The sequence below is a fragment of the Cuculus canorus genome, chromosome 11 (genome assembly GCF_017976375.1).
Source record: "Cuculus canorus isolate bCucCan1 chromosome 11, bCucCan1.pri, whole genome shotgun sequence".
NCBI lineage: Eukaryota > Metazoa > Chordata > Aves > Cuculiformes > Cuculidae > Cuculus > Cuculus canorus.
The window spans coordinates 10,073,077-10,088,419 of NC_071411.1; the positions used below are offsets into that span (position 1 = coordinate 10,073,077).

The 15,343-nt window shown below is 46.1% G+C and overlaps 1 protein-coding gene across 3 annotated transcripts in view; it reads left to right on the plus strand.

Annotated features, from left to right (window-relative positions):
* The window catches only part of SRGAP3 (SLIT-ROBO Rho GTPase activating protein 3), a 123,756-nt gene that overhangs the window by 102,396 nt on the left and 6,017 nt on the right, over positions 1 to 15,343 (plus strand). The window contains exons 12-21 of one of the 3 annotated variants that reach the window (XM_054076561.1): positions 1,194 to 1,296; positions 4,025 to 4,085; positions 4,499 to 4,576; positions 5,106 to 5,240; positions 7,819 to 7,924; positions 8,209 to 8,436; positions 9,883 to 9,962; positions 12,947 to 13,127; positions 13,718 to 13,867; positions 14,234 to 14,561. In XM_054076561.1, coding sequence (XP_053932536.1) covers positions 1,194 to 1,296; positions 4,025 to 4,085; positions 4,499 to 4,576; positions 5,106 to 5,240; positions 7,819 to 7,924; positions 8,209 to 8,436; positions 9,883 to 9,962; positions 12,947 to 13,127; positions 13,718 to 13,867; positions 14,234 to 14,561 — 1,450 coding nt within the window. Of the gene's footprint in view, positions 1 to 1,193; positions 1,297 to 3,313; positions 3,345 to 4,024; positions 4,086 to 4,498; positions 4,577 to 5,105; positions 5,241 to 7,818; positions 7,925 to 8,208; positions 8,437 to 9,882; positions 9,963 to 12,946; positions 13,128 to 13,717; positions 13,868 to 14,233; positions 14,562 to 15,343 lie in introns of all 3 variants that reach the window. The other 2 variants (XM_054076562.1, XM_054076564.1) reach the window with 2 other exon arrangements.

Genomic DNA, 15,343 nt, shown 5'->3' on the forward strand with positions numbered 1-15,343 from the left:
TGTTCCCACTTTCTTCTTTCCAGCCAGCTATGAGGAGAATGAGGTCCGTTTATGAATAAATAGGAACAACCCGGTGATTTCCAGGGGTAGCTGTGGTTTACTTTGGATATATCAAGGCATCGGTTGTGCTTTTCAGCTGCTCTTGGTGCTTTTTCAGGCTGAATGAGTGCTGAACTGGTGGAGGAAGGAGACAGGTGTTAAAAATCCTGCTGAGCATAACGCCTTCGTTTTACTTCCAAAATGTCATCCCTGGTACTAGCACAAACACTGTGCAGCAGCTTTGATATTTGGCATCTCAGAGAGCGAGAATTGTATCTGCAGATTGTGGGTACCAGTGACAGTTGTGATCAGCTGTGTTTAGGAGGCTTGAATGAAGCAAGTTCTGCATAAAGAGCATTCCTGATCACCCATTATTCGTTCGAGGTGTGGTTGTTGGTATAGTTATTGCTTTGTCACTGTCTTGAATTGTGGAGATGGCCGTTTTTTACAGTATTATTTAGGGCTCTTCGGACAGCTCAGAGCATCAGCTAGTTAAATTGCTGTATGTGGCTGCAGCAGAGGTTAGAGTCTGTCTAATAGGGAAATACTAGAAGATTATGGGGAATGGAAAGCAATGGGTAGATCATCTTATTGCTGTTGAATAATTCTATTATCAAGATCAATTTGAGTTTATTACTTAAGGAGAGGCTGCAGTCTTGACCTTGACTTGAAATTAGGTGTTCAGCATATCATGAACAGCTCTGAACTGCCTACAGGTTAGCTCTGCTGCCTGTTCTGACAACTGCACCCGGGCTCAGCCTGGCCTTTGAGACCTGGAGAAGTGAGGACATCGTGGTGATGGCCTCAAAATGAGTTAGCCAAGTTAATGCTGGGGTAGCCCACCCCAGGCTACTGGAAGGGGCCTATGGGTAAACCAAGGGCATGTCTCCAGGAGCGATGGGCGCTGTGCACAATGCAGAGGTGTGGAGCCGAGCTCTTTGCAGGTCCCCTGGCTCTTGGTGGAGCGGTGTCCGTGGTAGGGGGACACTGAAGCACGGGTGGCTGCGGAGTGCATGGAGCCATGTGTTGGGTCCTCACAGAAGGATTTTTCTGTTTGATTTATTTTTATTCTCGGCCATAACCTTTGAAATGTCACCCTGTCATTGCATTTATGTTGGTGTTTTGTTGATTTCTTTTGTTCCATTTTCTCCCAGGCCCCCATGTCTTCCCCCTAAGCCACAGAAAATGAGGAGACCTAGGCCTCTCTCAGTTTATAATCATAAACTCTTTAACGGCAATATGGAAACATTCATTAAGGTACTCGCTGGCTGACCGTAAGAGTTTATGAACGCTGTGAATGTAATGGTGGCTTTCCTGTCCTAACCGCTGACTGCTTTCCTTTTTTCATGGGGTCTCTCTGGTCCACCCTGCACCCAGTTGATGTGGCCAGCTTGCGCTTTGCCTTGGTGACGATTTCTCTCCATAGTTGTTCCTTGTGCATTCCATGCACTTTGCAAGGTGACCATGTACCATCCTGTCACCACCTGCGTGCCTCAGGGCAGGGTAGCATTGAGGACCCTTGTGGCCCATGCTGGCCAGGTGTGTGCTGTGAGGTGCATCACCATTGTCCAGTGCTGCCTCCACTCATCCTGAGAGGAAAGATCACACAGCAAGGACAACCCAGTCCAGCACCCTCAAAGGATCAACAGATGCCTCCACCTTCCCTTTTTCCACACATTTTTGGTGGTGGTATTCCTTTTGGCTGAGGGGAAAGGTAAAATGACTCATAAGCTTCCAGAAAGTGTCTCCCAGTTGTAAGGACTGGCAGCCTTGATTTGAAATGCTGTGCATATGGGTGGCTGCGTGGGAGGGCAGACATACTATCCTCATCCTTAAACGAAATATGTTCGTAATAACCAGCCCAGCTGGCTCGTAGCAGTGCTGGCTGCTGATAGGTGGGTGATGCCATCTTGTACAGCTCAGTACTGCCTGGCAGTCTGGAGGCTCTTTCCCAGCCCAGAGAGGAGGGTAAATCTGCAGAGAGGACAGGCGAGAGCCATGTCAGTGCAGAGCTGTGAGCCTCTCCAATGGGAGGCTGTTACAACTGAATGCACCTGGAGAGGGGATGCTACAGCTTGCATAGTGACTGCAATCCATGCTGGCCCCAGTGTGCGCTTGGCCAAGGCTCCAGACTCTGCTTCCAGTGTTGGAGCAATGCAATTCCTAAACTGCTACTGAGTGGTTTCCTCCAAACCATCACTGGTAACACATAGTGCGCAGCCTTTATAAATGTGGGACAAAGTATTTTGTTCATTTAAGCTGAGGTGAGCTCAGATGAACTCAATTAGTACCAGTGTATTGCAGATGGGAGAGGGCATTTGGCCCTGCTTGTCCCAAGAAATTACCTAGAAGGAGAGTTTTGAGGAGAAAAATGGAGATGTGGTTGTGGGATTTGTCCCAAAGGATGCCTGCACTTATCTAGCCGCTGATCCTCTGAAATCCAGCACTTTGCTGTTGCCTGGCTGCTGGAAGCGGTGCTGTTTCAGTTGCTCAGAGTGTTTAATCCTGTGCTGAAGAAAGCTTTAGTGAAAAAGTGTAGGAAGGAGTAATGATAAACTGTTGGATTAGGTGAACTAATAGGCGTTGTCTGGCTCTGATTTATTCTCTTAGGCTCTTTTACAGCAACCATAAGCTTAAGGGCAGTGTTTATAAACAGTGCACTGTCAAAAGTAATATACAGGCCCGACTGACAAAGCTGGTAATCTCTTTAATATTTGTACTTATTCCTTACTTAAACTGATTTTTAAAGAAGTAATGCTCATCAAAGTCCATCCTGCTCAGCACTGCGGAGGAAGAATTAGCTGCAGTGGAGATCCATCTAAGCAGATGGATGTCCTGTGCCAGTGGAGACTCGTTGGGGGATGATGCTGTGTTGCCAGAGCTGTCCTCGAGGCCAGGGACTGCATGCCACCATGGGAGGTGTGCGTCTGTGGGCACCTGCTCAGTGTCCCGGTACTGGAGTAGCTCTCTCTGGAGCCGTGCCTGTGCCCAGGCAGGGGCTGGCCTTGTCCTCGGGCTCCTACGAGTGCTGCAGGTTCAGGGAGAAGAGAAATCCGAGAGGCTCTTTCTGCTGGGCACCAAGGCTTGGGTGCAGTATGCCAGAAGGGGTTTGGGAGGGAGAATGGGTGAGCCTGAAGGACTGGGTTGGACCTTGCTAAGCTGCCATTACATTTGAGCGTTCATGGCCTCTGGAAGGGATGCTTACCTCTAACTGAACTTATCCTTGCTTAATCTTTTCTTTTTTTCCTGCTCTGCTGCTTTTTTGTGTTCTCAGAGGAAGGAGGAATGCACGAACGAGAAATCAGGTATTTACTGGAGGCCCATCTTTGAGATGGAGTAAATTAACCAGAGAGATGCAACTGTACTCTGCTGAATAAAACAACCAAAGCAAGCCCCTAAGAAATATAAATGTCCACTTAAGCAGTCAGATATAACTCACATTCTCCCTTGAGCTCCTTCCACAAGGGGCCTGGAGAGAAGCAGTTTTGAAACAAAAGCCAAAATTCATCACATGTTCAGATACAGGCAGTTCATTTCACACACTGTGGTGTTGTGTTTTTTTGTTTTGTTAGCATCTGCTGACAGTGGCTTTTTCTTTAGGTGGAAATATTGTTGTAAGCTCTGTTACTGGAAGCTTATTTCATCAGACAGGTATAGGACAAGTTTTATTTTGGCTCAGCATCACGCCTTTGAAATGGAATAGCCGTGATCCTGTTGCATCAGTCCCCTGTCTCAACCAGATAGCGAGCAGCAGTCTTTCACACGCTTTGGTGAAAGCTTTTTTTGTGCATAATTGACTGCACATAGTATGTTCAGCACTTTTTGATGGCTTGATGTGTGTAATGCCTCCTTTTCTTGCCTCTCCTCTTACTAAATTTAATAACACTTATCTTCAAGTCTCTGTTTTTGCAATCTTTAATGCTTTTCCCCTGCTTTGTTATCAATAAACCAGTAATTTTTTACTTTTTCTTTTCCTTTCATGAAGGATTCAGGACAGGCTATTCCACTTGTAGTAGAAAGCTGCATTCGTTACATCAATTTGTATGGTAAGTTGATTCAGTAATATCAACAGAAACTTTCTGCAAAGGAAGTTAAGTACTTGTAGCCTGCACTGAAATATACTAGAGATGCCTGCAGCCCTTGCTACGTGGGCTCGATTATAATTACAATGGCATTGTAATGTAGTTGTAGCATCGGATGACTGACAATTATTTAGGTCTCGTTAGCACTTATTCAGATTAAATTGTTTGGTCAGGCCCAAGGTCAACGGGAGCCTTTTCAGTGCTTTGATCTGGGAGGCCTTGGTTGGAGAATTTGAGAGGAAACAAATTGTAGCAGGCTGTCCCCTTCTTGCTCTGAGCCTTTTGGGCACATTGACTCCTAGTTTCTGCTGTTCTTTGTCAGAAAGTGTTGTATAACAGTTACAAAAGTCTTTTTATAAAATGTTGATCTTTTCCAGGCCTTCAGCAGCAGGGCATTTTCAGAGTCCCTGGCTCCCAGGTGGAAGTCAACGACATCAAGAATTCATTTGAGAGAGGTGCGTTGCCAGGGTGTGCAGCTACAGCTGGGACGCTGTATCTGAGCAGAGATCACTGGTGGGAGTTTCAGTGGGTGCTAGGTGCGTTAGACATGGTGTACATCCTATGCTAAAGGCCTTTCTGCTGCAAGACGCAAGGAAGTTGTCTGCCCTTCTACGTATCTCGGTGTTGTATCTCCAGCAGTAGTGAATATTCACTCAGGGAAAGAGTACGAGAAGTAGGTGCAGAGATATTTTCCACAGTAATTGATTAATCACATCCTCATCTTCAGGAAAGATTTAAGATTTCCAGGATAAACTGGTTTTTAGTAGGTAGGTCTATAGCATGTCTCACTGTGATGCTGTGTAACAGAATACCTTATTAACCTCTCCTCTTGCTGGGAAAATGCATAGCATTGCCATTTCACACAGAGGAGGGGTTTCTGAACTGTGGGAAATTCTAGATTTCCACCAGGTTAGGAAAGAACACATGTTGTGTTTGGTCCAATTTGACAGTAATGCTGGAAATAAAAACTCTTCTCCTGAGCAGGTGAAGATCCCCTTGCTGATGATCAAAATGAACGTGACATTAATTCAGTGGCTGGAGTCTTGAAGCTGTATTTCCGAGGACTGGAAAACCCCCTCTTTCCTAAGGAAAGGTTTCAAGATTTAATATCTACTATAAGTAAGTACATGTGAAATCTCCTCTTGGAGCATGTGGTGGGACAAGAAAGGCAATAAATGGGGGCAAGTACACCTGAATTTTGCAAATAGCAGCTTATGCTGCCAGAATGGCTTTTTCTGCAATGGAAGCTGTTAGGAAAAGACATTACGAGTGCGTATTGACAGCGTCAAAGTTGAAGGAGAGGTAAAACATCTTGCTGTGGTTCTAAATTCTTCCTAGCATCAGAGAGTAGTCTCCAAGCTTAGGCCAGTGAGCTGCCTGTGCAGCAAGCCTGCGTACACGTTTGCAGGTTGCATGAGTGTAATTAGTCGCTCAGGGTCAACTGCTGTCCTGCCTGCACAGATATTTGCACAGATATCAGCAGTTCCTGTGCCTGCCCGTCATGTGTCATGCAGCCATGGTTCCTGGGACCCAAAGGGGTTTTGCTGCTTTAGCTCAGTGTCTTCCACTAAACATAGTGAAGGTCAGTGACTCTTGGCTACTCACAAAGCTTCTCTGACTGTTGAGTCTACTGACCTGGTTTCAACCTCACTCAATTAGCTCTTCTCCAGCGGTTTGCTATGTGCGTTTCCAGTCTCAAAGAAAATAAGAAGGTGCTTTGGAATGTGAGCAGAGGTAGAAGCTGAGGATTTTTCATCATGAAGGTGTGGGAGTGATGTCAGGGAGAGCTTGGTTGCTTCTTGTTCCGTCCTGAATTTTCCCCACTCCACTTGTTCCTCTGCAACTGAAGAAACAGATATCCCAGCTGGGGTTTATTTCTCTTAGTAGCTTGTAGTGATGACATTTATTTATTGGCAAGTCATGGAAATTACTCCCTGGGGGGAGGGGCAGAAGGCAGAATGAATTTGGTGTTTCAGACATGATGGAGGAGTGTGTTGTGCGCTTTGGCTACAGGATGTCTTTTTTTTACAGGAGAGGCGTCGGGGTTCTTTAGGGGTTTGAGTGTCTTCATTAGCTTCAGGGGGACTGGAGAGAGCTGGGAGACTGAGAGGGCACAGCCTGCAGAAAAGGGGATGGGTCGTCTTTGGTGCCAGGAAGTGTTCCCACTGCTTGGTGATGTGACTGTGCTTGCACGTAGGCTTGTGCTTTGGAACCATCCCTAATTAACACCAATTTGCACAATTTATTAAGCCTTTGGGAACTTTTTGTTGCAAACAGAATCTGTTAATTTTCTGGATAGTATTCTCATCTCTCTTTCTTTTTCTTATTTTAGCTAGAATCTTCCTTTTCCTCATCTTTTCCTTTCTTTTCTTGCTACCTTTCAATTAAAGATAGATTTGAAATGAATTAGTGCCTTCTTCCCATTAAAAATCTGACCTTAAGTGTATCTGACTTTCTGCCACATAAATACAGACTGTCTAATATGTGTCCCAACCTAAACAGATTGAAGAAACCTTTCTTTGAGAACAACTGCTCAGTAAAATGCCATGCTTGCTGTGAGATGTTCTGCCTCATTTTATAATGATGGCAGAAAGGTTAAACGCAGCTGAGTGGTTTGGGCTGCCCACCACAGTGCATCACAAAGCCACTTTGATTTCCCTTGGCTCCTGGTAAAGTATTCTGAGCAAATTTTTTGCTGCTGCACATGTTGCAGGGCCTGTGAGTGCCCCTGGAAGCTGCAGAGCTGCATCATTCTGTGCTGGTGTCATGGGGAAAACAGGCTTGCTGCTGGCAGATGGAAGGCTGGCTTTCCTTTTGCTTATGGGGGACTGACAGTTTACAGGGAAGCGTTTCTCAAATGCATGAGAAATAGGTAGATAGAAAAGGCACTTTGTTTACAAAGGTTCATTCAGGGGTTTGCCTGTATTGTACAGTGATTGATGATTACACCATTAATTCCTGTGAATTGCAGCCAGTTGAAACGTTTTGCTAAGTGAAATAGGCAAGTACTTCAAGATAATTTGTTCCTCTGGGTTTCAGAACAGATATCAATTGTTGTAGGTTTTTATCCAGATTTTATTTATTTAATTACTTATGTGCTCTTAAATAAAACCAAACTGAAGAAGTGTAAAACTCAGTAAGCAACAACAGGGCATAAATAAAAAATTTCTCAAAATGAAATATTATAAAAGATTTCCATCTTTGTACTGAAGTCAAATTTTGCTCAGGATTTTGAACAAATGGCAGGCGAGCTACGTGTTGTCAAGGAATTTTATTATGACACCAAATATCAAAGTTTGAGCCAGCAGAGTAAAGTAAGCATCTCTTCCGTGCATCTGAGGCTGACTGCTCTCGGGAAAGCTCTGGTGCACTATCTGCTTTCTGTGAAATAAAAGCCACAGGATTAACTGCATGCGTGATATGTTGAGCAGATACTAGCTTAAAAAAAACAGTAGCCTTAGGAGCTGGAATGTGCTGCCCGCTGCTGCAGGAGCGGTGCTGAGCCCCTTGGGCGGGTCAGTGCTGGGCGGGACTCCGGCAGCTCTACAGGCACAGGGGCTTCAGCATCGTCCTGGTGTGGGGGTGCAGGAGGGCAGGGGGCAGTGCAGGCTACTAGATCTGGAACAATTCCCTCTGGTGCTGTATTGTCTGGTCCTGAGATGGTTTAAAAGGTGTACTTTCTGTCCATGTGTTCCAGAAATCGAGAACCCCACCGAGAGAGTGCACCAGATCCAGCAAATCATCGTCACTCTGCCTCGGGCTGTCATCGTTGTCATGAGATATCTTTTTGCTTTCCTTAATCAGTGAGTCTTCTGGGGTTTTTTTTAACTCTTTCGATGAGTTTCTCCTTGCCTCATTTTTTTTTCAGGACTTCCCTCTCTTTGTTGCATGAGTCCTTTTTGTTATTGCCATGGAGAGTTGTATTTTGCTTCTTCCTCAGCCTTGCCTAGCTGTGGCTGTGTGTTTGGGGAAGATATACCGCTCAGTGGTGATTGCTTTTATGAGGGATGAGGGTTTGTTTGTGGAAGACTTTTCTTTGCGAACTGGGAAATTCAGCGCTGCAGCTCCCTAACACTTGTGTTTGCAGCTTGTCGCAGTACAGCGATGAGAACATGATGGATCCCTACAACCTGGCCATCTGCTTTGGGCCCACTCTGATGCACATTCCAGATGGGCAGGATCCGGTGTCCTGCCAAGCTCATGTCAATGAGGTCATCAAAACCATCATCGTTAACCACGAGGGCATCTTCCCCAGCCACAGAGAGCTGGAAGGACCTGTCTATGAGAAGTGCATGACTGGAGGGGAAGAGTACTGGTAAGCAGCCGGGACACGACTTCATCGTTTTTAGAACTTAAAGCCAGGTCTCCTGGTTAGAGTTATCTTCTGACACTGTACATTAAGAGTGGACCTGTGACAAAATGTAAGGCTTTGACTTGGTTCCTGGCAGACAGAGAGTTGACCCAGCTCTCATAGGGCTCTGGGGAGCAGATCCCCAAGAGGATGGGGCATGAGGAGAGCTTTGGGGATGTTCAAACTTAATATTCAGGGCAGCTCAGCACAGTGCTAGAGTGAATTTACCCCTCTGTAGAAAGGGCGTGCCTTTTTGCATATGTTCCTGTTAAATATTATGAATTAGGTGTACAAGTGATGTATATTTGATATGCTCATGCTGCTTTACACTGGTTAAGAATCTTACTCCATGCCAGACTGTCTGCGTTGTTCTTAGTTATAAATACCTTCATAAAAGTAACAGGATTTAGCACACCTAACCAGTTAGTTTCTGCTTGTGTACACTTTAGCTTTTCGTTTTAGCCTTGCTACTGAAAATAGAGGCAGTTTTACTGCAGTTTTATTTAGGCAGTTTTATTTTCATTTTTCTCATGCTGACTCAGCATCACAAACCTCAGTAGAAACTTCAGGAGAAAATTGTTTCCAATATAGATAGTAAAATTTATAAAAATATCTTTTAGCTGCAGAGTGTGTTCAAAGCAAAACAGAATTTTAGATCAGTTCTAACCAAATTCCTCTTAGATTGGAATTTTTGAGTAAAGTCCCATAGTTCTATCATCATTTGTTGGTTGGACAAAACCCCTTAGCCTGATGTTAACCTGCACCATCAATTCCTTTTGTTTTGTCAGTGTTAGAAGACAGATGAGTTTGTGTTAGCCGGGACTGGGATCAGCCGTTTGCGATTGCATTGCATAGTGTCTTTCTGGTGCATGATTCGCCCTACTTAGTATACCCAGGATAAAAAAGTATCCAGTGACGTCACACATTTCTCTGGAATTTTAAACTGACAATCAGATCTGAATTTTAACGAAACAGTATTTGTAACAGACTTGTACTGATTTGTGTGTAAGTTTGTGCATTTCTGAGACCTGATCTCCCCTGATGCTGATCACCTGCCAGTGTCTTTACTGGTGCAAGTGGAAGATAAAATATTAAAACTGATTTTGAATGAGTGAGTGGGACACCTAACTTGCTATCATTTTATATTTGTTTTGCCAAATACGTAAGATGCACGAGCAACAGCATCTGATGTTCTGGGCTTGAAGACTGTGGTGCGAGTGCCTGCTGTTCTCAAAGCAAGTTTGGAGATCTGCTGTGATTTAGAATGACCATCTCAGTCCTATAAAAAATAAAAACATAACTCTTTCAAGTGTCACTGGGGCCAGAATTGCCCTTAACAACTTATTTTTCTAAGTGCCTTGGGAACAGAATCTCATTCTTTCCTTGAAAACACAGTGTATTTTATTTCAGTGACAGCCCGCACAGCGAGCCAGGCACCATCGATGAAGTTGACCATGACAACGGCACGGAGCCACACACCAGTGATGACGGTGAGCACAGACAGAAAATAGTGTCTGTGTTAGGAAAGCTGTGCATGCAAGAAAGCAGTGTGCACTTGGCTCCGAATTGGATTAGGAGCTGGACTAAGGCCTGGCACTTCAGTAGGGGACGATATTTCTATGTGCTTCGTAATGCGTATATATATTAATAAATGTTTCTTATAGATTTTTAGGATAGGATATGCATGAACCTTTGCAGAAGTCTGACTCCATGGCAGGATACAGGGGTTGCTTTTTTGGAGTTGTTCTATGAAATTCTGTTAATCTCGTGTATTACTTTTTTTTCCTCCTTCTCCTTGTCATCTGTGCTTACATGCACCCTTGTGCTGGTGAGGACACTCTGTATGCAATGGCTCATGGGACTGGAAGGGGAGATGGGGGCTGATAGTGGGGCAGGGCACACCAGGAACCAGCTCTGTTCACTCCAGGTTGCACTATGGAGAAAAGCTAAACATCAGTGGCCTTGTCCTCTGATGTGAGGGTGTCTTTGAGCAGATTTAATTATGCGGTGGATCATCCACTGTCGAGCAGCCATCTCCTTGGTAGAAACAAACCACTCCTGTATTTGAGCAAGCTGCAGCCTTGTTTTCTTTACAATCAGTTCCTTTTCCTTTGGTGATGAAGTACCCGCCTGCTCAGTTCTGCTCGTGTCAGGCCCACGATGCTGCCTGGCTTTAAGAGGGCAGAGCAGGATGTGTTGTGAGCCAGGACTGTGTGGACGGGTGCAGTCGGGTGTGAATCCCTTGTGACCGGGTGCATCATCCATGTTTCATAACACTCTGGAGGAGGCTCAAGTCCAGCTTTCTGTAAGCTCGTGTCTGCCTGCGCATCTGTGTAAACCAGATTGGAGTGCCGTGTACGGGCTCTCAGTGAAAGCTTTGAAGCTCACAGCAGTCGCAAAGGCAGGCATGGAAATGGCAGCACTGGCAGAGCTGGGCAAGAAGTGCGTTTGCTCTGGGACCTTGTACCAAAGCAGGAGGAAGCCCGTGCTCCCTGTGCCCTGGAGGCACTGACAGCTCAGACACGGTCCAGGCACTACTGGACTGGCACTGCTAGGGGTTAGCGAATGTGCCATCACATGATGGCTTTTAATGGCAGGACTTTGCTGTGTTGGAAGGGCACCAGGCAGCCGAATGCCTCTTATGCATTCCTGATGGCCTCTGTTTCCTTGTATGTGTCCTGTCCTGACGACAGGACAGGACAGCCTTCCAGGGCTGGCTGACGGGAGGGTTTGCCTGGCTGGTGGGCACTGTGGGGAGGAGGGGAAGGGCGCAGCTGGGCTGGACGGCGCGGGACCTGCTTTCAGCTACAAATGGGAGCCAGCAGAGCTAGAAGATGAAGGAGAGCAAGCTGCCATTTAGCCAATTTTATGCTCAGATAGTCACATTAATAGCTCTGATTGGAGTTTCTGGGTGATTAACTGCAGTGCAAGTGTGGAGAAGAGGAGCAGCTCTATTTTGTGAATTTAAGTATTCCTTCTTCACCTCTCCCTTACCCCATGCACCCTCCCTGCTGGGAAACTCAATATTTCATCTGGGCTGTGAGACGCCTCCTGGTCACCTTCTCTGCTACATTTCCTTCAGAGCATCCCCCACTGATCCTGCTGTAGTGCTCCCAAACACCTTGTTGATTGTAATGGTGCAGATGTGTATTTAAAGGTGGGGAAAAATCGGTCTACTGCAGCAACCTGTCCTGTCCCATGTGTGTGAGGAGGATGGGGCAGAGGTCTAATTCAGCATCTCCCATGTCCTCCTGTGTGTGAGTTTTGCCACTGAGCAGAACAGCGGGTCACATCCCTATCGCTGCTGATGCTGAACCTGTGTTTACTGATGAAGTAGACAGGGAAGAGCAATTTTCCATATTTTAATGAGAACATAAGAGATTTGGAGGACCTGTGCAGACTTTCTCTCCTTAGTTTTGTCATCACCCATCTGTCAGTCTCCAGGTGGGATTTAAAATGATCGGATGTCTAAAATAATCAAGATATGTTAACTGGTTGCTTGCCAGCTCTGATAGTGGCTAGAAGTAGTTTGATGTTGGCCACTTGCTTTTTCACCCCATCTTGGAGCAAAGTGAGGCAGAGCACAATTTACTCCTGCCAGTGTAGTGAGAAAACTGCCTTGTAATCAATGCAGCGGTTTCTTTGGGATTGAGTGCTCCCAGCTGGAAACAGGTTTGCAGAAGAGCTGGGTTCCTCCATCAGCTCCTCATTGCCAATCAGGCTCCTCTTTGGGTGTGCCAGTAGCTCCCTCTGTCATGACCTTGGCTAGGGGCTCAAAGTCCTGATGTGCCCACGGGTCTCCTGAAGTGATGTCTTGCCTCAGCCCTCTTGAATTTCAGGCCCTGAGCTCCCACTTTGTGAATCCCTGTTGTTTGGTAGACCTTAAATTAGAAACAGTGATGAAGCAGTGAGGCAGAGCACGGGGAAGGTCTGCAGATGTCGGGGTGTGATGCAGAGCAGCTGCCTGTCCAGAGCCAGTATCATTGTTTCTATGGGGATCCCCAAAGGGGGATTCGTTGCTCATCAATAATTCAGGCCAAACTGTCTCCAGGATAAGGAAAGGAAGAGAAGGTAAGCGAGGCTTTGCTTATAGCATCTGACATAGCTTGACAAGATCCAAATCTGGAGGATAATGGGGTTCTGTAATAGAATAAATCACTCTATAGGTAGAAAAAGGGAGTGCGGGTGACGATGCCATATGCACACAGGGAAATTTCAATTACTCCCCATCTGGTTTGTAGCTTTTGTAATTGCTGGTGGTTTGTGAGTCTGTGAGAAATTTCAGGAAGACTGGAAGAATGAAAAGAATCAATCAGCCTAAGAATAAGATAATTTGTACTTGGTGTAAGACGCTCTTGGGAAGCTAGGAGAGCAGCATTCATATTGTTCTAGTGAGATGCCGCTTTCTAGGATTTATTGTGCCCTTGTGATTGTTGAATTAAGTTTTCTCTATCTATGCTTCTCTCCTTTGCAGAAGTGGAGCAGATTGAAGCCATAGCAAAGTTTGACTACATTGGACGGTCTCCCCGAGAGCTCTCTTTTAAGAAAGGGGCCTCGCTTCTCCTGTACCATCGGGCATCAGAAGACTGGTGGGAAGGGAGACATAATGGTGTGGATGGCCTCATACCCCACCAGTACATTGTGGTGCAAGACATGTGAGTAAAGCGGCATGTGTTGATCCAGGATGTTAAAATCACATAATTACATGAGCTCCATCCTTAGCCACTTAAAACACGTGGCCAGATTTTCCCTTGTTTAATGACTTTGATGAGAAATCGGGATCTGTTCACATATCTCTCTCCATTTTTGGCTCAGATTATTTCTCATTCAAGCTGATAAAGGCACTAGTAAATCCTGTACTTTAGTGTGCTAGAACCCCACCGATCACTGACTCCTCGAAGTGGCATGACCCAGGCTTAATATTGGCGCTGCCCCCTGTGTACATTGACCTGGCGTTACTCAGTGCCTGTCTGCCCTGCAGGCAGACCCCAGGGTCCTTTGCAGATTCTGCTTCTGTTATAAGTACAGCGCCTGGATTCATCAAAATGGCAACTACAGGGCGGGAGGATTTGGTGACACTTTTTCCAAGCTCCAGGCATTGTCTGAAGTGGTAGCTTCGCTCCAACCCTTTGTTAACAAAGTCTGGAGCTGCTGGAGCGGTGTTGTTCAGATCCATGTCGTGGCTGGGTCCCAGTCTCTGTGGTGGGGTAGAGCCTTGGTACTGATGGGAGTCTCCTTTTCCTAGGGATGACGCATTCTCTGACAGCCTGAGCCAGAAGGCGGACAGTGAGGCAAGCAGTGGACCGCTGCTGGATGATAAAGCCTCCTCCAAGAATGACATCCAGTCTCCGACAGATCATATTGTGGACTATGGCTTTGGAGGAGTAATGGGCCGGTAGGGAATCTCTCATTTTCTTATGAACATGTACACAGAGTTGGTCACTGTTAGACGCAGGGAGAGTCAGTGTGTGGTGTAGAGCAAGACAGAAGGGAAGGCTTCAGTAAGCACTGTAGAATAATATGAGCGTGGAGGGGGTTTTCTTGTGCATTGCCTTTGTAGATCTTAACATGTAAAGAAGGTACAATGCTGTCCTTTCTTGGCACTGGCTAAAATGTCTGTCTTCTCTCTTGCATTAGTTTGGTTTTGGCTCAAGTTTGGTTTGATTTGAGCTCTCAGAGCTGAGTGATTGTCTTACAGCTTGCATCCAGACGCTTTAAATCTGACGGACAGTGACCTAGTCTTGTGATGGATTCTTTGCAGAGTGAGATTGAGGTCTGACGGTGCAGCTATTCCTCGCCGTCGAAGTGGGGGGGACACCCACAGCCCGCCTCGAGGGATGGGTCCTGGCATAGACACTCCTCCTCGAGCAGCAGCCTGCCCTAGCAGCCCCCACAAAATACCTCTTAACAGGGGCAGGATTGAGAGTCCTGAAAAACGCAGAATGGCAACATTCGGCAGTGCAGGCAGCATCAATTTCCCAGACAGGAAGGCCTTGTCTGATGGCCACCCGCTGAGATCGACCTGTGGATCGACTAGACACAGTAGTCTTGGAGATCAGAAATCTCTAGAAGCAGAAGCGCTTGCTGAGGTAAGAGGCTTGTGAAGTGGCTCTCGGTGCCCAGGGATCGAGAAGCTAAAATAAAAGTCACTGGGATCGCGCTGCAGCGCCCCTTCCATCTCAACACATTTCAGAATTACAATGCTGTTGTAGCTGCAGTGCTTTAAAGATAAAAATAAGCAGCCAACAGTTTGCCTGCTTTTCCAACTGTATCAGTTGGTCTAATGAAAGATACCGCCTCCTTCCACAAACCTTGTTTCTTCAAAACAATAGGCATAAGTGTTTGATCCACCACTGAAATGCGCTGGGAACTCCTGCCTCCCACAGGGAGGGAAGCGCATTATCTTCATCTCACACTCCATAAGGAGCTCAGGAGGAGAAAATTGGATTTGCCAAATCAGAATTTGACTGATGCTCAGTGTTTGGAGAAAAGTGCTTTGAGTTTGTTACTGGCTGTTTGTAGCTAGGACCTCGAAATGTTAGTCTAATCCCAATATCATGCCTCCAGCCATGCAACATCATTGGCATCACATTAGGCCATTTGTTCCATAGTGCTTGTTAGATTTATGTTATCTCCAGCATAGCCTGGAGGTATCATCTCTGCCACTGCCAGGAGGCCCCCAGCCAGATGTCACTCAGGTTATACCATACCTTTTCACTTCTCAGAGAATGGTTCCTTTTGCAGTGCAGGCTGCAGAATCCTCCAGCCTCTCAGGGACCATCTAGTTCAGGCAGTTCCCCACAAATGTGTCCAAATGGCCATAGATTGGGCTGGTTCAGGGCCTGGGGACTGGGAGCCCTACGGACAGGCT